This window comes from Microtus pennsylvanicus, chromosome 11 (genome assembly GCF_037038515.1).
Source record: "Microtus pennsylvanicus isolate mMicPen1 chromosome 11, mMicPen1.hap1, whole genome shotgun sequence".
Taxonomy (NCBI): domain Eukaryota; kingdom Metazoa; phylum Chordata; class Mammalia; order Rodentia; family Cricetidae; genus Microtus; species Microtus pennsylvanicus.
The window spans coordinates 31,039,407-31,061,928 of record NC_134589.1 but is presented as its reverse complement, the minus strand read 5'-3'; the positions used below and the strand labels follow the sequence as shown (position 1 = coordinate 31,061,928).

General features: G+C 43.9%; 1 protein-coding gene across 4 annotated transcripts in view; it reads right to left on the bottom strand.

The window, feature by feature from the left end:
- Nucleotides 1-21,982, bottom strand: part of Tom1l1 (target of myb1 like 1 membrane trafficking protein) — a 41,992-nt gene extending 20,010 nt beyond the window's left edge. For 3 of the 4 annotated variants that reach the window (XR_012912311.1, XM_075991121.1, XM_075991122.1), the window contains exons 1-7: nt 21,368-21,514; nt 18,579-18,663; nt 16,790-16,868; nt 11,762-11,911; nt 10,756-10,878; nt 10,046-10,150; nt 8,561-8,677 (exon numbers count right to left, since the gene is read on the bottom strand). Coding sequence is in view for 3 of the 4 variants with exons in the window: in XM_075991121.1 (XP_075847236.1) it covers nt 8,561-8,677; nt 10,046-10,150; nt 10,756-10,878; nt 11,762-11,911; nt 16,790-16,868; nt 18,579-18,663; nt 21,368-21,425 (717 nt within the window). In the remaining variant the exon portion in view is untranslated. Of the gene's footprint in view, nt 1-8,560; nt 8,678-10,045; nt 10,151-10,755; nt 10,879-11,761; nt 11,912-16,789; nt 16,869-18,578; nt 18,664-21,367 lie in introns of all 4 variants that reach the window. The other variant, XM_075991120.1, reaches the window with a different exon arrangement.
- Nucleotides 21,983-22,522: the final 540 nt, after the last annotated feature.

Below are 22,522 nucleotides of genomic sequence, written 5' to 3'. Positions count from 1 at the left end.
TCTCAGAGGAGGGCCACACCACCTGCAAGCAGCAGAGACCAAGCACTGCAGAGAAAAAAAAAACTTGGGCCCTTGTGGAGCTAGGGATGCAGGGAATGGAGAGAGCCTGACAGTGGCCAGTGGAGATGTCCATCACAGAACCCGGGATTGTCTCTCTGTCATTAAGGCAAAGACGGGCTTCTAAGCCAAAGCCAAAGCGTTTAACAATTCCAAAGGCTCTGGAACACAATGAAGAAGCTCATCAAGAACTTTCTTTTACCCAGCTGACTCTTGTCAGGACACTAAGGAATTCAGATAAAGCCCTTTGCAGGTTCAGCACCAACTATATAGTCAGCCCACATTCACCAACAAGGAATGTGCAAAAAAAAAAAAAAAGCCAAATACCCCTTCGCAAAGGTATAAACAGGAAATGATATGAGTGCATGAAGACTTCTCTGGAAATGAAATCTGTATAGCAATATCCTTATTATCTCCCCACAACACATTTCCTCTCCCACAGCACTCCCCACCCAGGCTGCGAGACACACACACAGCACGCCTCTATCTGCTCAGAAGGAAAAACTCTCTTACCCTAAAGCTGAACAAACTGTTGACATAGCTCTCATAAAAGCATTAACTTATTAAAAACTCCTTTAACTCCCCACTCTATAGGCTCAACAATCTATTCTGCAGCAACTTCGGTTCTAACTTCTTGTGTCCTAAGGTGTTAATTCTTCAGCAGAGCACTGATGTATACAACTCAACAGGTATTTAATTAACTCCTCTAGTACGAAAAGCATGCATGGGAAATAAACCTACACAGTGCTGCTTCTGGGCAGCTAGTCAAACATTAGCTTGAAGGCCTGTGAGGATGGATGGCTCCCTGGATCAGCTTACGATCCCACATCCTGTGATCCTGCTAGCACTAATTCTGAAGAAGGGGGGAAGTCTCACAATTGCCCCTCTTTAGAATCTGAAGTACTGGCAAGTAATCATAAGAAAAACTTCTGTCCTAAACGACTTGGTGGTTGATAATGCTGTTTGATAAAGTCAGCAGGAATTTCCCTTGCCTAGGCATGGCCAGAACCTCCTGGGCAAGGAGAAAATCCTGTTATACAACTTCAGAGAACAGCCTGAAACCAAATATGAAGGGAAACGTGATATTCCTGAAGACAGGTTAAGACAGTGAAGGGAGTAACTACCCCCTTAGTAGCAGACATTCTTTAGATCCCTTCCCTTCTTTTTTCTCCTTGCTTTGTTTCCTGACCCTCTGGGCTAAGACTGCCCTTTCTAACTCAGAAAGTCTCCCCCACCCCGACCCCTTTCCCATTTCCAATACTTGCCAGAATACTGTTTGCTGTGATAACTCTGGGCGCTCTCTCTCTCTCTCTCTCTCTCTCTCTCTCTCTCTCTCTCTCTCTCTCTCTCGTCTCTCTCTCTCCTCTCTCTCTCTTCTCTCTCTTCTCTCTCCTCTCCTCTGCTCTCCTCTTTCTCTCTCTGTCTCTGTCTCTGTCTCTGTCTGTCTGTCTGTCTGTCTGTCTCTCTCTCTCTGGTCTCTCTCTCTCTGGTCTCTCTCTCTCTCCTCTCCTCTCCTCTCCTCTCCTCTCCTCTCCTCTCCTCTCCTCTCCTCTCCTCTCCTCTCCTCTCCTCTCCTCTCCTCTCCTCTCCTCTTTCTCTCTCTCCACCCCCTCTACCCCCCACCTCCTAAGCAGCTGCTCAGAATTCCATTGCTGAGCCTGCTGGGTTTCCTGACCTTCAACTCAGACAGCAGGATTTTCTCTCCAGTCTCCAGCCCCCTCCTTCCAGCAGCTGCCAGCACCTCCTGCTCCTTTGCCCTGCTGTTGTTTTCTCCAACTTTTGAGGTAGTTTTCAAACTCTTTGATCTACAAGACTAAGACCCTGCAAAGGGAACCCCGTGTTTCACATTACACTGTGATGAATTGCAAAACAAAGGCCTTAGTTACTGCCTTCAGGTTCCTTCCAAAGGAGCCAAAGAACTGATTCAAGCCCATAGCGAAAAGTAATAAATAGGTTAGCTATCTACAGCCAGTCCTGGGTTCCAAAGAGAAGTGAATTGGTTCCCACAAGTATTTGCTTGGGAAGGCAGTTTATCCATCACGCCACCCTTTGCACAAATCGTCCCCTTTCTGGTTATGCAAGCTCATCTCTAAAGGGAAGGAGACAGACCCCAAGATACTAGAAAAGTCTGTCCAGCTTAGTTTCTTACAAGTAAAAACCACAAGAATGGCCAAAGGACAATTGCAAATTCCCCTTTACTTTCAGGTTTTTCTTTTTTCTTTTTTTCTTCAACTGGTTTACAAACTATCTTCCCAGGATCAAATTTAAGTTTCCCATGATCTTGCATTTCTCCAGTAAGTTAATCCAAAGCTTCCTGTACTTAGAGTTTCAGGGTCTCGGTTCCCTTATTCTTCTTCCCATGTCTACAGAAACCAGGCAAAAAAAGAAAAGAAAAACCACTAGGTATGGTGGCACATACCTGCGACTCTACTCAAGAGGCTGAGAGGCTGGAGGGCTGTGTGTGAGTGCAGGGTCAGACCGGCCAGCACCACTAGACCTTGTCTTAAAAATGGAAATAGGAAGAAAAGAAAAAGGGGCATGTGGTGGTGGTGGGGTGTTCTCAGAAAGGGGAAGTACCCAGAAGAACACTAGCTGTTCAGGGTAAGAGAAAAGGGCCCAAAGCCAAGTGCACAATGCCAAGGAAGCAAATACAGGGCAGATAGATCACAATTCTTTATTCCATGCCCAGATCAGACATATTTAAATCAAACTGGTTGCAGCCTCTCAAGCTCCACACTTTATACCTGCAAAAGGAATGCATGCGGTCTCCACCCAGTGAAGGTCTAAGTCCGCAGAAACACAGCTGTAAGGAAAGGAGAGGCAGCAGATCTACCTGAGGTTCTCAGGAAGTGCAAGAGCCCTGTGAGTCAGCTTTGGGATCTAATGGCTTAACATGGACAGGAGGAACAGGGGGGGACTTCCAGATGAAAGGACACGGGGAACAAGTTCCAAATAAATGAAGTCCCCATTAAAATGTGAGCAGAAGCACAGAAGACAAGACGTCTTAATGCGAACAAAGGGTCACTGGTTACGTACACGTGCAGGAAGGGCCCAACATGTTCGAGTGAAGACTTCTATTTGCTGACCACTTTGCTTCTGTCTGCCTTCCAGATCCAATGACCACGCTTACCACCCTCTTCTGTTCTGTTGGCTGCATCATAAGGACCTTAATGGCCACTTGTTTCTGATAGGGTTCAACCAACTGGGCGTACTGGCGTTTTGTGGGAGGAAGGGATGAAGGCATGCTCTTGGTATTTCACATGTCCACCACTTCTGCCAGTGATGCCAATGTGCTCAGGACACCCTTTATGCATAATTCCTTCCTCTCACCAGATTTCTCATCCCTGATGATGACCACCTAGGCCAGTAGTTCCCAACCTGTGGGTTGTGACCCTTTGGGGGTCACATGTCAGATATCCTGCATGTCAGATATTTCCATTATGATTCATAACAGTAGCAAAATTACAGTGATGATGTAGCAATGAAAATGATTTTGTGGTTGGGGGGTCACTACAACATGAGGAACTGTATTAATGGGTTGCAGCATTAGGAAGGTTGAGAACCACTAATGCCGAGCTCCAGAATCTCCTGCAGTTTCTATGAAGGTGGCCAATCAGGAAGTAGAGCTTATCACCCATCACCCAGGGTTTATCTGCTGCTGGTCACCTCAGTTCAGATAGGTGTAAGGAAAACTGAAACAGTAAAAAAATTAGAATCTAAAAAATCACTTTTTCAGCCACTGTCAATCTTTGTTATATTTATCTTTAAACATAGACTCCTAGCCATTTCTCTCCATAGACAACTACATCCAGTTCATTGTTTGATATTAACCATAGTGATTGATTAAGATAAGAAAGTTAATTAGAATTTTTTTAAAAAAATGGCAAAAGAAATTAAGAACAACTGAGAAATGATGGTGCACACTTTTAATCCCAGCACTTGGGAGGCAGAGACAGGAGGATCTCTGTGAGTTTGAGGCCTGCCTGGTCTACAGAGTGAGTTCCAGGACAGCCAGGGTTGTTACACAGAGAAACCCTGTCTCGAAAAACAAAAAGAAAAGAAAAGAAAGAAGAGAAACTAAGTAACTCTGTTCACACCAGAGCATTATGTATTTCTTACAAAAAGCATAGGAAGAAAATGGAAGTTCAGCGCTGTGTAGTCTTTGTAGCCAAGCCGATCTGTGTCAGAACTGAGCATGGGCTGTATTCTAACGTTGACTCATCACGGAAGTGTCCTTGCTATGCAGAGAAATACACAGCTGTGGGCTCTGGCATCAGAACAGCAACCAACAATCATGCTTGAAAACAACTACACGTCTCCACCCACAGACTGAGACAAAAAGACATTTGTTCCTAATGAAGTAACATATAGAACACAGTTCACATATTCAAATGGAGCATTTTGGCATATATTTTTATTGAAGGATTGTTTGCCATGGATGGGCGAGAACATTCATTCACTTCATTCTAGGGCTTGGAAATTGTGAAGATCATGCGAAATTAGGAATATTGCTGTAGCAATTTTTTAAAGATTGCTATGTGCAACATAACCTTTTATTTTAATATTTGTTTTTAGATTTTAACTTAACATACTTGTTAGCAACACAAGCTACAGATTTTATATCTAAAAAGGAGTCAATTGTGTCTTTCTTTAAGGATTACTACATATAAATTCAATGATTGATTTTTCTTTATTCTCCTACACTAATACGCTATCATTAATATTATTTTTGTCCATTAACTATTATGTAATCTCTTCATTTCATACAAATAGCAAAAATCCGATGAAAGTAAAGAACCCCAAGAATGCTGAGCAAAATGAAAGAGTGCTCCTAAATAAGATATTCTACATAAAATATGCCTACACTGGTGTTGGAAATTAATGGTTTGAGTCAAGCGTCGTGTCACCCATCTGTAATCCCAGCATTTAGAAGGCTGAAGCAGGAGGATTGCTATGAGTTTGACAGGCTGGGCTTCACAGCAAATACAAAACATAGCTTGGATTATAAATTAAGAGTTGGGCGATATTATTTTGAAGTGTGTGACTTTTGTTTATGCTGCATTTGATTAACTCTGTGAAGCTGTGATTCCCTGTCTGTCTAAAACACCTGATGGTCCTAATAAAGAGTTGAATGGCCAATGGCGATCCAGGAGCAAAGATAGATGGGGCTGGGGCAGAGAGTATAAATAGGAGAAAGGAGGAAGAAGAGGAGCAAGAGAACAAGGAGAGGAGGACATCAGGAGTGGCCACCCAGCTACACAGCCAGCCATAGAGTAAGAAGTAAAGTAAGATACACAGAAGTAAGAAAAGGAAAAAGCCCAGAGGCAAAAGGTAGTTGGGATAATTTAAGTTAAGTAAAGCTGGCAAGAAACAAGCCAAGCTAAGGCTGGGCATTCATAACTAAGAATAAGTGTCCGTGTGTGATTTATTTGGGAGCTGGGTGGTGGACCCCACAAAAAGTCAAAAGAGTAAAACATTACACAACAAGTAAGACCCTGTTTTCTTTTTTAAATTATTTGTTGCTCTAAGTTATATTACTGTCATAAAGTATTATATATTTAGCAAGCAGAGATTCTTTGGTCAAATAAGTTTGCAGATGTTGGATTAAGTGGCTTTTAAAAAAATGTCATACTATATCATAAAGTTATAAATTTTTAAAGGATAAGTATAGTAGGCTATTTATTTTGTTTGTTTGCTTTTGAGACAAAGTCTCACTGTATAGCTCTGGATGGCCTGAAACTCACTATGTTGACCAGGCTGGCCTCCAACTAACAGATCCACCTGCTTCTGCCTCCCACGTGCTGGGATTAAAAGCTGTGTATCACTATGTCAGACAAAACTAGTTTCGCAAACTTTCCATCTATGTATCATTAAAAAAAATCATTTATACCAAACAAAAGAAAGGTTTTTAAATTGTTTCCTAAAACGTGGTCTTCCTTTCCTAGCATTAATGTCACCAGAAGGATCTTTTAACATTAGATCTGGTTAGATAGCTTCTCAGTTTCTGTGCTCATTCATTTACTTATTTTTTGAGACAAGCGATCTCATTCTACGGTCCAGGCTGGAGATGTTTCTGCCTCAGCCTCCAAAATGCTGGGATCATGTAAACACACACCACGTGCAACAGAGTCAGTGTACGAGGAATTAGAGGCAAAGAGTGCCTTTAGTAAAGATGGTTACTAGGTCACCTGACCTGTCTGTCTTGCCCGTAGCCAAGATGGAGGTAAAGTATCTCTTTTAACCTTAAACAAAATGGCAGTAGTCACGGGGTAGCCCTTAGCAAAGATGGGTGGTTAGGCCATTTGACCTGTCCTTAGCAAAGATGGCACCTGTCCATGTGTTGTAACTCCTTCCATTTACCCCCACTGACAGAGGGTAGAAAAGACTCCTAGGGTCCATAGTCTTAACATTAATCAATAAAGTCCTAAGAATCTACCAATCTAACTCTGACAGTACTAAACACCATATTATACCACTAATCTCATAGCCACAAGCTCAAGATTTCAAATTCCCATTGGTGGTTTCCTAACTACAGACCTCAAAGATACTTTTTATTCTGCAAAAACATCTGTCACAGTATTCTGGCATGAATATACTGCCATTTCGAATGTGTCTAAAACTTAGCATTTTCACAAACTCAAAGACTTCTCGTAAGTTTCAGGAAGTCGACTTGTATTCACCTCAAACAGGTTAGATGCAACCCCCTCACACCACCAATTACTAGAACCTAAATAGCCAAAGCCCACACCACTTTTCCCTGTTCTTGATGGCCCCCTCCTTAACTTACCAGGACCTAATGAAAAGAAAATTTTCCTAAACTTAACCTTGTCCTCTGATCTGTCATCATCTTGCCAGAGCCAAGAAATACCAGACAGTTTTACATAGCCGGAGCAGAAGTGAGACAATTTGCTCAGCTACCCTAGGATGTGGAGAGCTCCCCAGTTTTCTTGAGTCAAAGGTTTCAAGGCCCACAAATCAGCAGGAAAGAGTCTTGAGAACCCAGCGCCCCACTCGCCATTCCACCTGCTAGCCTCTTTAATTTCCCCACTTTTTTATAATAAGAAAAAGGTGGGAACGTTAGGATTCAGGCATTATGCTCGTCCCTGTCACCTGGCAGGACCCACCCAGGCAATACCCTGGCCAGCCCAGGGTCCTATGGCTGCTACATAGTCTGTATGCAGGTGCAAAATGTCCCTTTTAAGAGACAAGCTCTGCCATTCCCGCTCTCTCTTCCAAATGTTCTTCTAAAGAGGCAAGCAGGTTTCTCTTTCTCTCTCTCTCTCTCTCTCTCTCTCTCTCTCTCTCTCTCTCTCTCTCTCTCTCTCTCTCTCTTTCCACATAAGCTCTGTATGCATGACATATTTATCTGTCCCTCACCTGCCAAGGGCTTCCACCTGCGGCCAAGGTCCCTCCCGCCCAGAACACCACCACCACCATGGGAAATGAGGAGTGGGGCTCTAAACAATAAAACCATGAGGAGGGTCTTAACTTCCTGATCGTTTCCCCCTAACTGCTTCTTAAACCAATAAGGATGAAATGGAGTTATACATAGGATTGTTTCCTTTTGTTAGATAGAGTCTTGGCATATTACTCAGGCAATCTTGAACTCCTAGGCTCAAGAGATCTTCCACCTCAGCCTCCCAAATGCTAGAATTGCACACATGACCCATTGTTCCTTGGTGCAAGTAATAAATACTAAATTTAAAATCAAAGCCGGGTGGTGGTGGCACACACCTTTAATCCCAGCACTCAGGAGGCAGAGGCAGGGGATCTCTGTGAGTTCGAGGCCAGCCTGGTCTACAAGAGCTAGTTCCAGGACAGGCTCCAAAGCTACAGAGAAACCCTGTCTTGAAAAAAATAAAAAATAAATAAATAAATAAATAAATTTAAAATCAATAACTAAGAAAACAGTAGAGGGAAGGTGAGCATAAGTAGGTACAGATGTAGGAAAAAGTGTGGGATAACCATCTAGCCACTCATGCGTGTTCAGGTGCTAAGTGGCCCAGTATTTGCTCCTCCACAGTCTAAATACTCGTAGTACTCAGTGTCTTCCCCACTCACAATCATGCCACAGACTGACATATGTTTATCCAGGTACTTGTAATACTTTATGATCTGATTTACAAACCAACCTAGCCAAGGCCTAGAACAGCCCCTTCATTTCTACACTTCTAACTACAACACAACTACTTGGTGTTTGTTGAGCAGAAGGACATAAGGCAATTTTGCATACTTCAAATGTAAGTCTGGACTGCATATGACCGAGCTATAAATTACAGTAAATTATTTTTTATAAAAGGACTAAGGCTCCTCCTGTCTGTCACCACTGCATTTCTGACAAGATGATGACTGTCTCTTTTCATTAAGTTTAGACATGAAAGAGAGGCGAGCTGTAAGGGGATGGGCCATTAGATGCTGTTAACAAGCCTTCTAGCTCCAAGTTCCAAGGTCCTCAGAAAACAACTTTCCCGAACTCTTTGCTTGCTTCCCCCCGAGCTCATACCTGCAGGAGCTCTATGTCTTCATGGTTTGCGGACCCAGGAGTGTTCTCCCTCAGTATGGCAGCCATCACTTTCACGTTCATCCTCACCATATCCAACTCGCTGTGCAGTTTCCCGATCTGTGGCGAGCAATGGAAGCCTCCATCAGTAAGTGTGACACACAGACAGCTGGCTGTCTGGATTTCTGCCCACAGGACACATGCTGGCCATCAAAGGCCTTTGCAAAATGTAACATTTTCAAACATACAGAGGCCTGCCTCAGCATACGTGCTAGTATTTTACAGACTAGACCCTGCTGTTCCCCGAATAGACTTCGCATTTCCTATAAGAGATCCACAGAGAGGCCTCAGGAACGTTACAGATGAAGAAACAAAATGATCTGGACCAATAAGGTTAAAGTAGGAAAAACCTAGTGACAGAAGTTGATAGAAACCTGAAAAAAAAAAAAAGAGGAATGCCATCACCTATTATCCTCAGCATCTGGAAAACAATCAGAAAAGAAAAGGAAAAAGAAAGGAGGCGCAGTTATAGAGTTACCGTGGTATTATACGAGGAAAGATAAAAAATTATTGTGGTTTGAATTCTAAGGGGAAGTAACCACGTGGCTTTGTAATATAAGAAACACTGAATAATATTAAAATGAAGCCTTCAAACTCATATAAAGTCTCCAATGAAAACTTTTAATACAAACATATAAGTGAACATCATAAATTAATTATACTTATCTAGATCTCTTAAAAACAGAGACAAAGGAAAAAGATGCAACTCATTTGGTATAATTAACATAGGCAATAAGACAACTGGCTACTGGACTCTCTGAAATGAAAAGAAACAAGAGGCAGGGGGTAGACCTCTGACCTAGTCCACAGCCTCTACTGGTCAACATTCTTTCCTGTAACTTATTTATTTATTTATTGTGTATGTGTGTGTCCGCGCATGCGTGTGTATTTATGTAGGTGGGAGAACCCCTTTTGCAAGCTGGTTCTTTCCTTCCATCATATGGATTCTAGGCATTCAACTTAAGTCATCAGGATTGGTGGATGGCAGCTTTACCTGACAAACAATCTCACTGGCCCCCTAAAACTTTGTTTAAGTATGTGAACACTGAATTCAGACAAAACTCAATGGTCTAATTCTGCAAAGAAATAAACCATTGTGACATAGTTTCTCTAAGTGGCAGTCCCTCCTCTCACAGGAAAGGAAGGAGATACAGAGGCATGCGGGGCTATGTCTGCCACCCCAACATGTGGGAAGCCGAGGCAAGGGAATTATCAAGAGTTGTAAACCAGCCTGGAATACATGGTGAATTCCAGGCCAGAAGAAGCTACACAGAGGATATCTCGTCTTAGAAAGCAAAATGAAGATGTTACTTAATTGAGGGTTGTGTTACATTACATTTACACTTCATAATGTTATTAAGAAAACTCAAACTGTAAGTCCGATGCTACAAAAAAGGCATGAATAAATACAGTTGTCAGTGTTGTTACCTGTTCTGGGACTAATGAAATAGTTGGAGTCTTGGGAGCAATTATAGAAGAAAGAGCAGGTGCGGTAGGGACAGGTGCTGATCGATTTGGTGAGAGCTGAGCAGCCTGTCAATCAAAAATAAGGAAATATTATGATATGAATTAACAAACTCACCTCAAGGCTGGCTCCCAGCCGCTGGCTCAGGCTCTCTCATAAAAAGTCCTGGGTAGCTGGGCAGTGGTGGCGCACGCTTTTAATCCCAGCACTTGGGAGGCAGAGGCAGGTGGATCTCTGTGAGTATGAGGCCAGCCTGATAAACACAGTGAGCGCCAGGACAATCAGGGCTATACTGAGAAACCTTGTCTTGAAAAACCAACCCCCTCCCAACAAAACAAAACAAAACAAAACAAAACAAAACAGTGAATAGCTCCCTGGGTCAGGCCTGTTCTGCCACCGTGAGTGGACAGCCATAGTTTCAGATCATGAGAATGATATTCTAGGTCAGTACTTCTCACGATCAGTGCACGTAGAAACACCCAGAACCTTCTCAGAAGGAAGACTCAAGCACGGTATAACCCATTATGGTCAACCCAGGTTATTCTATGAGATAGAGACATATCTAATAAATTCATCTTTCTGCTAAGCTCACTAAACTACGGTTATCCCTTTCAATATGAAAAGACCCAAGCAACATATATCACTTTACATGCATCAAAGAAAGGCCTCCTACCTCCTGCTTTCTCTCAGGCTCTGCATCCGACCGTGGGAATTGAACCCCTTTCTTCAGCAGGTCAAGGTACACTTCTTTCACTTCACTCACATCCACACCTCCTGGGAAGCCCTGTGACCAAGTCTAAATTCAAGAGATAGAAAGTTCCAGAGTAAAAAAAAACATAGCAAAAAAAAATCTTAAAGCTGATGATAGAAAATGAGGAATTGAAAAGTACGTACTTTATTCAGAAAGAACAAGCTAGTTTTGAATGTTGTGGACAGAATAGCCATTTTCAAAGGCTAGAATACTACGAAATATTTTGACTCCCTTCTTTCAATATCTTGACAAACACTGGGATGGATACTATCAATCACCTACTAGTGCCTAAATCTAAACTTTGAACATTCTAAAATCCTAGCTGTAGCTTTTCTGTCAAACAACTCCAGGACAGAGTTTCTATACCTGCAGAATGAATGTACACATCACTGCCTTTCCCATGTGACATGGACATGATAGAAACGGAAATGGAAGTAGGGAAATGGCTACTGGTTCTTAAGCAGAAGGACGCTATCCGTTGTCAAGAACTATTATCTTACCCAACAGAAGCTTCAAAATGTGCAGCTAGGATGTAGCTCCCGCGGTAGAGAGCTTGCCTAGCATGCATGAAGCCCTGGGCTCAATCCTCACACCACTGCATAAACTGGGTACTTAGGAGGTGGAGGCGGGAGTATCAGAAGTTCAATATCATCCTTGGTTTCATAGAGAGTTAGAGGCCAGGCAGGACTAGAGAGAGACCATGAAAGAAAGAAAAGAGAGGAAGGAAGGAAGGAATAAAAGGAAGGAAGGAAGAGAGGGAGGGAGCGAGGGAAGGACAGAAGAAGGAAAGGAAAGGGATAAGAAGGAGAAAATAAAGAAAAAGTGCTTTATGGTTCAGTATTAGGTAAATAAAGGATCATTCTGCACCACTATCTGTCTACACTTAGAAATTCCCCATTCCTTGATATAAATCAACAAACAGACTTACCTTGATGAAATTCAAGATTCTGTTCTGAATGTCCAGCGGCAAGGTGTATCTGGGATTCAGCAGCTTAGCTAGAGTATCTTTAATGAACTCCTTCTTCACAATCAGAGACTGGAAACTTGGACCACAGTTCTGCATGCACATGTCAATCAGCTGAATGAAGGAGCACAGTCCAACGTTAACAGTTCTCTAGGGAACCAAGACCAAACAAATCCTACAGAAGGATGATTCCCGCTAGTGTTCTAATGAACAAGCACCGTCTGTTTCCTATACTACTCAACTATATGGTGAAATGGCAGGTTCAAGTATCATGAGGAAGAGGCAGCATAATGAAACTACCCCGGGGCTAGAACTGATGAGGTGACAGGGTACAAACAGAGCACTCAGCAACACGTAGTAGCAGCTGCCACGTGCTAAACGCGATCCACGTTGTGCTGCTGGATGATGTAACACTTGTGCAGGTTATCTAGAGTCAACCTTTTACCTCCTGGTGTCCTGGCTCTGTTAACAGTGACACACCCTCTCGCTCCTAAATGTTCTGCTTTGGTAAATAAATTGTCGTCTGTCTGGCAATAGATCTTTATAGGCAAGCGTGATTATTTTAGAGTCCGGTGACTGTGGGGGAGTTTTATAGATAAGGCTGGTGCCAACCTGGGCATTGAAAAATGACCAAGGAAAACAAAAATAAATATATATGTGTGTGTGTGTTCTAGATGGATGCTGCTGCTTTGGTTTGCATTTGGAATACCCCACAGGCCCTAGACTTTAAAGCTTGTTGCTATTTGCAGGTAGAAACTGTTTTAAATGGTGCCAGTGGGATGTTCTGGGTCGTGGCAGGGATAGCCTCAAAGATGATTATAGAACTATGATCTCTTTTTGTCTTTTTCACCTTCCAGTCATAAGACGATGATTTTGCTCTGCCACAAATCTCTGCCATGGTGTGCTGCCTAGCCACGTGATGCCTAGCCACAGACTACTCGATCATAAGTGTCTGCAACCACAAACCACAATGAGCCTTCTTTACGAGCTACCTTAGGTAGATCGTATAGGGATTCCTGGAAAGACTAACGTAAACCATGTGCACAAAATCTAAAGGTGTCACAGTGTATGAAGTGTCACAGTGGGCGATTTGTACTCTGCTTTGTCTCTAGCAGGGGCTTCTTGACATCGGCAAATGGAGAATGCTGGAAGGGTACCATGGATAAAGCCTGTGAGGGCATCATCTAGACTATACAGGTGTTTGTCTGGCAAAATAGAGTCCAGACATTACCCAGGAGTCCCTGAAGGGAATTTGTTCATTAACATCATCTATAAAAATTCTTTCTGGGCCGGGCGGTGGTGGCGCACGCCTTTAATCCCAGCACTCGGGAGGCAGAGACAGGCGGATCTCTGTGAGTTCGAGACCAGCCTGGTCTACAAGAGCTAGTTCCAGGACAGGCTCCAAAACCACAGAGAAACCCTGTCTCGAAAAACCAAAAAAAAAAAAAAAAAAAACCAAAAAAAAAAATTTCTTTCTGGACTGGTACCAGCAGTACTTTACCTAGGGAAACTGGAAGGTGGACAACCGTGGAGTGATAGGGTAGGTATAGACCCAGCACAGGATGAACGAGGATGTTGTGAGTTCACCAGGGAGAACGGAATATGAAGGAAGAACTTTTGAGTGTATATTTACTGAAGTAAGAAAACTGAGAGCTAAGAGATCTTCACTCTGCCTGGGGCTGAGGGTACCTTCCATGGAAGGATGAGGGTGGGTGGGATAATATGACTGGGAACCCTAGGTAAAATGGTTGGGGTGAAATGAGGTATTCTAGGTTTGAAGGAAAAGTTGACATTCAAATATGTTTATCAGAGAAGTCTACAGGCACAGGTCGGGAGAGTGAAGGGCCATGAGGCAGCCAACAAGGTCACCGAAGGGGAGCGGAGAGGAGGGATGCTGGAGACACTGGGTCAGTGAACTGCAAGGGAGGTTGTGAAAAGCAACAGAAAAGAAAGGAAGGAAGACAGGAACAAAAGAAGAAAGGACAATAATGTTGGTAAAGTCAAAAAAAAAAAGCTTCCAACAGGAAGGGAGCTAACAGTTACTAATATGGACAGTCACCTGAAATGTGCTCACCGTTCGGTGAGGACATTTGCCACTTTGAATAAAACAACACAGGCACCAAGCTAGCTAATAAAAGGATGAACTGGGATGGAAAAAAAAAACAGCATGAAGAAAGCTGATTTCGAAAACTGATCTACAGGCGAAACTAAATCACCATGCCACTTCTGGTTTGGGAGACCAAAGAAACTATGGCCGGACCTGTCACCAGGAAAGCGGCCCTGGTGCCTGACTTTCCCGACGTGTGCTGTATTTAGAGCGTCACTTTCATGAAATAGCAAAAGTAAGCAGCAGGACCAAAAGCTATGCTTTTGAAGCAATGAGACCATGGACGCAAACAGAAAATATCGAAGCTGTGGACATGAAGCTACTGAAACACAAAAGGCAAAGAGGGAGAGAGAGGCAGAGCCCGCACCAATGTGAGATGACTGTGGACGGATGTAAGCTGGCTAGACGGGATTGAAAAGGCAAAGCAGAAATGATGCTGAGCTTGACCAACTACTAAAGTGCATTTTCAATGGGTGAGAGGCTGAAGACAAGGCCATCTATTCAACGGGAACTTAGGGAAATACTTAGCCAACTGCTTGTGCAGCCTTGGATAAGATGTCTAGCTTCCACGTCTCCCTTTCGCTTACAGTAAAGTAAATGATGACTCTCTTGCTAAGTGTCGCCCAAACCAATTTTTATCTTTGGCATATTAATATTTTATGGTAATGGGGTAACATTCCTGGAAGGTACACGCACAAAAATAAGAGTCAACACGCAGTTCTGGGAGTTAACATCTGGAGATCAGCAATTATGCCCTTTGTGGTTTTCCGCCGGAATCAGGAACGTCAGGGCTCATTATTTCTGCATCATTTCCTCCATTATGTCTCCAATCCTCACTCCCCCTCTCCCCCCAAGCTCACATGGATCCTAAAACATGCTGTGGTAAATGAGCAAACTTATGAGTCGTGGAACATACTTTGCTATCTAGTGCTGGTGAAAATGTCCTCAGATAACCTGACTTTGGAAACGGGATAAGTAGAAATCCATAATCTGGAGTGGGAGAGAGAGCGCGATAGGAACCAAGCAACCGAGGAAAGCAGACGCGAATGACTCAAAGCTTTACCGATCTATTTTTGTGCCTAGTTAAGCAAATCACTTCTGTGAACTTGTGGCAACGCTGTCTGCATAACGGGCATTGTGCCTCTTTCTAGGAGCTTGTCGTATGAAAGGTGATGTATCTGAGAGTGAGGCACAAAGCAGGACCTCAGCAAAGAAGAACTACTGAGACCATCCGTTTTGATAGAGAATATTCTAGCATGACAGAATGTGGTTATCAGCAGAAATAAGAAAACCTTCACAGACAGCTGGGAGAAAAAGCGCTATTGTGCAGTTTTGCTTCTCACTAGAGGTATCTGAAGCAGGTACAGTGACAATACTAGATTTCAGAGCTCTATCTGGATGAACAGCAGCGATCCCATCAAGGCAGGGCTATTCTATTATAACAGCCACATTTAGGAGAACGCTGCCTTCTTCCCCTTTCTTGTGTGATAAACTACTGGGGGATACTCCCCTTTATATATCTCCTAAAATCGCTGTAACTCTTTATTAGTGCGTGTTCCTTAAAGTACTAGTACATTCATTGACTCTCAGGAACTTGTTCAACCACTTTGCATTCGACAACGACAGTAGTATTTGCTGAGGTTAGTCACAATTGACTCATTCTAGAAAGGGCTCTCTAGCTTAGAGCAAGCAAGCTGAGAACCAACACTGAATGCAAGGCAAAGCAGAGCTATTGACTCCTTGGGCTGGGAGTGTATCTCAGTGGCATAACCCGAGTCTCAAATGCACAAGGGCACAGATTCTGTCTACTGCATTGCAAAAGAAAAACACAAAAGCTACTGGCTTCTTGCTAAAACTATGCCACTAACTGTTGGTAGAAAAGTCAGATTGTGTCAAAGACCCAACCAAGGATAACAAGTCCGTGGAGGACTCAAAATGACAGACAACATTAAAAACATTCATAACTGACTTAGGCTCTCAGCACTTCACAGAAATAAAACTGAAAGCTCACATATGTGATGACTTTTTAAATATTCTATTGGTAAACTGGTAATTGTCCTTGACAGACATGGGGCAATTCCTTCTGTGACTAATTTCTTTCTTAACTCAATTTAGCCTGACAGAATACTCTGTATTCCATGTGAGCCTACAAAGTGGGAACTATACCCACACCTGCCTTCCAGCCTTCTGGAAAACACTGTCATTACTCCTCAAAACAGTGTGATGTTGGCCATACCTACGTGTGGTCTAACTTCCAGAAGAAATGAGGAAGACATACACTTCATTTCCAAAGTAAAAAGGGCAACTCAGCAATGTAACTGAAGAGGCATATGGTCAAACCCAGGGAGCAAGGGGACCATTTCAATAAGAGCTTTCATCCCTATGGCAGAAGAAAATTGTGCTCAGGAGAATTGCACAGAGCGACAGGGAATGTTCCATAAATTACATCATCAGAGTAACCTGATTGAAACATAAGGGGCTGACAGTGGCCCAGGGTTCCACAGTGGTGCTGAAGGGAGGTAGAAAGCTGCCAGCGAGCCATCTTTCACAACTTCAAGTTTCTCCCTCAAACAGAGCAAACAAATACAAACACACACACTTACTGATCCCTTTATCATCTACTAGTCTGAAACCACAAGTTCCAAGATTCTGATTGGGGGAAAAGCTGATTCTGTGGGAATATTTTCTTTCTACAAAATTAGATGGCACTGGAGTCAAGTGGCCTCCCTTCTGCAGTTCTCAACAGATGAGAAGCCTTAAGCTGCATGGTCCAGAATATTATTACCCAGTGGTCATCTCTTAGACTATGATTATGCTTTTTAAGTCATGAAAAATTCTAGGCAAGGAAACCCCACAATCTTAACTGTAGCAGTAAAAGTACTTACTGACAAAGAAAGTTGTATTTCTTTGTGGTTGTAGTTTTTGGAAATCCTTTTCTTCAATGCCTTTACTGCATCTTTTGGCCTGTGGCAATAAACACATTGAGATCATCAGTTGGGAGGTAGAAACCGTCTCTACGAAAGCAATGTGCAGTATGAAAATAGGAATGGCTTAAAGAATAAAGCCTGACGTGGAAGTCCGCTGCCACCCTAGGTGGGCCTCTTAATTTACCACATCCAAGTTTCCTTGTAAAGTAGATAGATCGCCACACCTGCCCCCCACCCTGTGAGATGCAGTTAAGTAATTTCTGTAACTGTAGTGCATAGAAAACACTGGTTATGAAATGCGTGCACACCTGCTTCTGTCAAGGTGCAAAATCAGGCTACAAGAAATGGAACCCTAAAACAACAAAAGAAAAGTGATCCCTTTAAGATGCTCAGCATTTCCTGAGTACCGCGTTTGTAAGGGGATCTAGGAATCACAGCAGTTTGCTGATTCTGATATGCTCAAACTTTATGTTAGGAAGATCCGCATGGAGAGAGTCAAAGTCTACTTTATTAGATTTCCCTTTTGCATGATCAATGAAGAAATCGATGCTAGTAATGAAAAGGCTCACAGAGGGTCTACACTCAATATTACAGGGCATGGAATATTATAAATGTGGCTCTAGGGAGATGCTGAATAGGTAAAGCATCTGCTATCCAAAGCTTGAGGACCTGAGTCAGGATCCCCAGACCCAGGTAAATTTATGGTGGACGGATTACAGGCTGCCTCTCATTCCAATGCTTGCTCAGCAGATAGAGAGAGGGGGTCTCTTGGGATAAGCTGGCTAGTCGACTAGCCTTACTGCAGAGCTCTGGGTTCAACTGAGAAACACTGACTCATCAGATCGGAAGGAGAGCAATTGAGGAAGATCCTTGATATCAGCCTCAGACCTCCACACTAAAGTATGCTCACACACGTGTGAACACACATGCCTTCATGCATACCACATACAGACACACATTTTACAAAAAAACCCTGTAAACTCTTACAAATGTTAATACATAACCAATAATTATGTTGCCATGTTTGCTGCACCAGCACACACTAGACTAAATCTTTTTTTTATCAATTATCCCTTAAAAATGTTCAGGGAGGTGAGCAAGTTTCACCTTTTATCATAGCCTATAGTTGATTAAATTCAAAGGAGTCGTCCTTGTAAAGTTCTTTTTCCCCCCTTTTCTTTCTTTTTAATGACTTCAAGTTTAGATAGTGTATGAATACACAGCACAGCTTGTCCAAGTACGGTATGAACAGGGTGAGCTGGCAAGATGAAGGATAAACACTGTGCCCTGACAAGGAAAGAAAAGACTGCTCAATTGTTTCCTGACTAATCAAGAGGGTTGGTCACCACCGGCCTGGACACCAGCAAAAGCCACCCAGCTTGCAGCTTCTGGATAATGCTTTTGTTACATAAAACACTGGCAACCAGAGCGTGAGAAAGTTCTAAAGAAAAAAATAATAATTTATCTTTCTCTAAAGAAAATACTTTTTAAGACGAGGAACTGGAGCAAGGCAAAGACAAAATTTAAACTAGTAAAGAAAAGGCAAAGGAAGGGACAAGCTCTAATGAACTCTTGGGTACTCTGCATGCTGGGGTAAGGCAGTTGTCCCCAATGTCAGCCTGTCATCTTCACAGGGTAGGAGGTGCCTAAAGGACAGCAAACACCCAAAACTTGGCAAGGGAAAACACGCTGCGGTTCTGACATATCTTATCAGGGCACAAATGCGTAGACGCCCCCGTGAACTTACCCATCCTGCGTGGTGTTAATTATGTCACAGATATGCATGAACTGGCCCCAGTCTTCAGTCTGAACTCCAGCAAACGTAGCCTTCTCTGCAAAGACAGAGCTGTTTGTGTTGAGTCTGAGACACAACGGCATATAAAAAAAAAAAAAAGATCTCGTCTCCTTGAAATAATCTGCCTGGTGCACTAACAAGTACTATTAAGTCTATGCTACCAAAGGGCAAGGTGATTCTTTTTCCCCTCCTAAACAATTGCCAGTAATTCAGGAATCAATCAGAAGTCAGGTTCAGAGGGCTGCTGTTGCAATGGTAATGAGTGAACCATTAAGAGAACCTATAACAGCTGGCCACAGGGCCAAGAGAGACCAGTTAAATCTCCATCCTCCAGGCTCTTGCAGAAGATGAAACCAGCTCTCTGGCACACGGGTAGTCACGGGCCAGGTGTACTACACATTGAAGGGACTCTAGCCAGCCCGGGTCTGGCAAACACGGCCCTGGCAGGACTTGCTCTTTTCTCTACTAAATTACATTCCTAAAGCTAGCCACCAAGGTCTATTCCCTTATTTGGCCACTTCCTCCTCCTGAGGCTGACAACCATGGTTCAGCTATTAAAGTATTGAAGTTCAGTAATCAGGTGCCCCCTTTGGCTCATCTAATTAACATGCCCAATTAAAATCAAACACCTTAACCTAACATGGGGTTTCCTCCTGTAGCTTTATAAACTGCTATTTTCCTAAGTGCCACTTCTGTCTCCTCTCTATCCAGAGGCAGTCCTTTGTCCCTCTGGGACAAATACCCATTTTCTGCTCTCCCTTGTTCCCCTTCGCCTTCTGCCTCATCCTCTATCTTCTGTGTTTGTCTCTTATTCCCTGACCCCTGTCCCTCTGGGGCAAATAAATCTCTTTGGTGCTAAGAACTTGGTCTTGGGTATCCTGAGCCAATACTTTGCCTTTTACACGTTACTAAATCTTTTCTTGTTTAACAGGTACAAGATGATGAAAGAATTTCGGAGAGAATAAAAAAAAAAGTTATCCAAGGTTACATATCAAATAGAACTTGCATTCAAATCAATATTATTTGATTCCACTGTTTGTATTTTTTAATTATGTATTTGGTGGTGTGTGTGTGGGGGGGGGATGAGAAAAAGGGAAGAGCTAGCCCAATAATCAAGCAAGTCAACTTCTGACATCACAGTTCTAACTGGTGGATTTATACACTTACACCTGACATCCCCTCCTCTAGATGGCCTCTTTAAGAACACAGGAGGGTCAGAGTCTCTAATGCAGTGGTTCTCAACCTTCCTAATGCTGCAACCCTTTAACACAGTTCTTCATGTTGTGGTAAGCCACAACTATAGCATTATTTTCATTGCTACTTTGTAACTGTAATTTTGCTAGTTAATGGTGTTTACTGGCTTCTGTGACAAAGATCCCCAAGCATGGGGCAAACCCTCGTGTTAGACTTGAGTCTGGCATTGAATGGCCAAAGCTGAGCAATCTTGCCCGTGTTGTTAGGAAGAGCTTTACTCTTCCATCTGCGAGATCTGTCCTCCTCCTCCTCCCTCCCAACTGCTCATTCCTAGAGAACTCCTATCCATCCTTCAAAGGCCACGGCTGAGTTCACTTTCCCCTTTTCCTAACTTTTGGGTGCCATAAATGCTTCCTAGTATTGCAAAGGTTCTTACAGTTGTTACTACAGAATATGAGTATTCTTCTTATAAGCTTGTGAGTTCCCTGAAGGTTGACACTATGCCTTCCTGAAGGCATCTAGCTGGTAGTTCCTGAATGTTTACAGAACTAAAGGCTAATTTGACATATTGCTGGGGTTTCATTTGCCTTTGGAGATTCAGCATGGATCCATTTCTGCTCAGGACGCATTCTACTACGCATTACCAAGCAAGGAGAAAGAAATGAAGAAAGCATTTTCCCTGAAGGCAACTCAGGTTCAAGTTCAAAGGTGTTCCCTGTCCCTACAGCGGTTAACATACCCTCTGCCTAAACTCTGCGAATCTAAGCCCTGCTTACAACTACCAGGTTCTAAGGATTTCATCACCCCACTAAGGTCCCGACAGTTTGCCTGTCATTAATTCGTTCTGGTGCCACACCCTGTCCTTAAGGGAGGGGTTGGGAGAAAGAAGGGATCTTAGTGTAGTCAGCGACTTCTGAGCAGAAGAACAAGGGAAAAGGGAGAGCAATATTGGGTTGGAGGGCGACGCTTGGGGGCCTCTGAGTCCTCAGAGGGCCCCTCTCTCCGTCCTCAGCACCACCAACACAAATTTTCAATCTCCCTGTTTAAGCAAAAAGCTACTCAGTTCGCTTGAGCTGTGCGCCGGAGAAAATTGGTTTGGAGAAACCTGCCTCTCCAGGTGAGGTCATGCTAATTTGCTTCTCTGAGCCTTCTCTTCCTGGTCCGTAAAATGGGTATAACAATAAAGTGATGGGAGCGGACGCACTTTATGAAGAACCTTGCCCGGGTCAAGAAGTTTCCACTTTCTCCTCCCAGCGGTTCCAACACTCCGCTCAGTGCTACGGGTCACCTGCTTGGCTCTACTCGCCCAGCTGACATCCAAAAGGAGATTCTGTATTTTTTTTTTTTTCTGGTATAAAAGAGCCAAGAAAGAAAGGTGGGCAGCTGCCTCAGGTGGACACAGGTGGCGTGGGAAAGCTGCGGGGGAGGGTAGCATTTCCTCCAACTTGGTCCAACTCGGCCCCGCAACAGTCGAGAATGGAGTCGAGCAGGCAGCGCTCCCACGGTCCCCAAAGCCAGTCGGGATGTTGCACCCCGCGCCTCCTTACCTATGAGGTGACCCACGGAGGTAGCATAGGGATCACGGTGACTCTTCCCAAACGCCATGGTAGCTCCAGAGAGCCCTCCCAGGAAATCCGCCTCCACCGCCCTCCGTCTGGCGACTCCACCCGCCCGGTGCTCGAGGCTCCACCTCTCCGCTCCGCTCCAGCGCTACGCCGCCGCCGCGAGGCGCCAGGCAGCGCGCCCGGTGGGGACCCGGGGGACTTGGCGCACCTGCTGCGCACGCCTGGCTCTTCCCGCGCCGCGTGACCTTAGGTGGGCTGGGAGCCCGGGTGGAGCCCTGTGGCCCCGCACCCCAGGCCTGGGAACTCAAGAGCCTAGCTCCGATATCTCCACTTAAGGGCCGAAGACCGCTCCTCTCCCTTTAGAGACTAGGCGGTGTGGGGTGGTTGCAAATACAGAGCTGAGGAATATTGCTAAGTTAAGAGAAGGACGTGGGCCTCTCAAGTCATTGTCACACATCTCGAGAACGATGAGATCTCGCCCATTCCCATTCCCACTCCAGCGATCTCTGAACAGATTCTTGCGCCCTGCCCTTTAAGTCTACGGAATTGGGAGGAGGATGGGCTGTCTGTCTAGCACAGCGACGGCCTCCCTGGAGCTCAGGCTCTTTGTTTCTCTCTTGTTTCCAAGAGGAACCATGGGACGCCGCCACACAAGCTCTTGGCTTCTAACTCGGTCTCCTAGGAGCCCTACTTTCCAGCCTACTGATGAAAGGAGGTGGGGGCTTTCCTGGGGCTCTGGCAGGAAATATGTTTGGAATGTAAATCCACATTAAGAAACCAAACCCCTTTGTAGCTTCTCCTTTGGAACCAAAATTTCTTTTTCCTTTAAGATGGTAACATCAGATAAAACAGCGCCCTATCTCTAGGATGTCTCCTGAGAGGCTGGGCTACTCAGCTGGTGGTAATTTTTGCTTCCTGTGGTTAACTGGAACTCAGCTTCACATATAAAGTGAGCTGATTTTTCTCCCCTGGAAACTAGGAAGACAAGGAAGAGCAAGCGCACCTGGCCTGACTTATATTTTGGTCTTACATAGTTTAGCGTAGATGCCCAAACCGATTACATTGTGCTTCAAGTGGCTAACATCTATTTTATTGATCTCGAAATCTTCTTCCTTATCTTCCTCCTTCTGAGTGAGT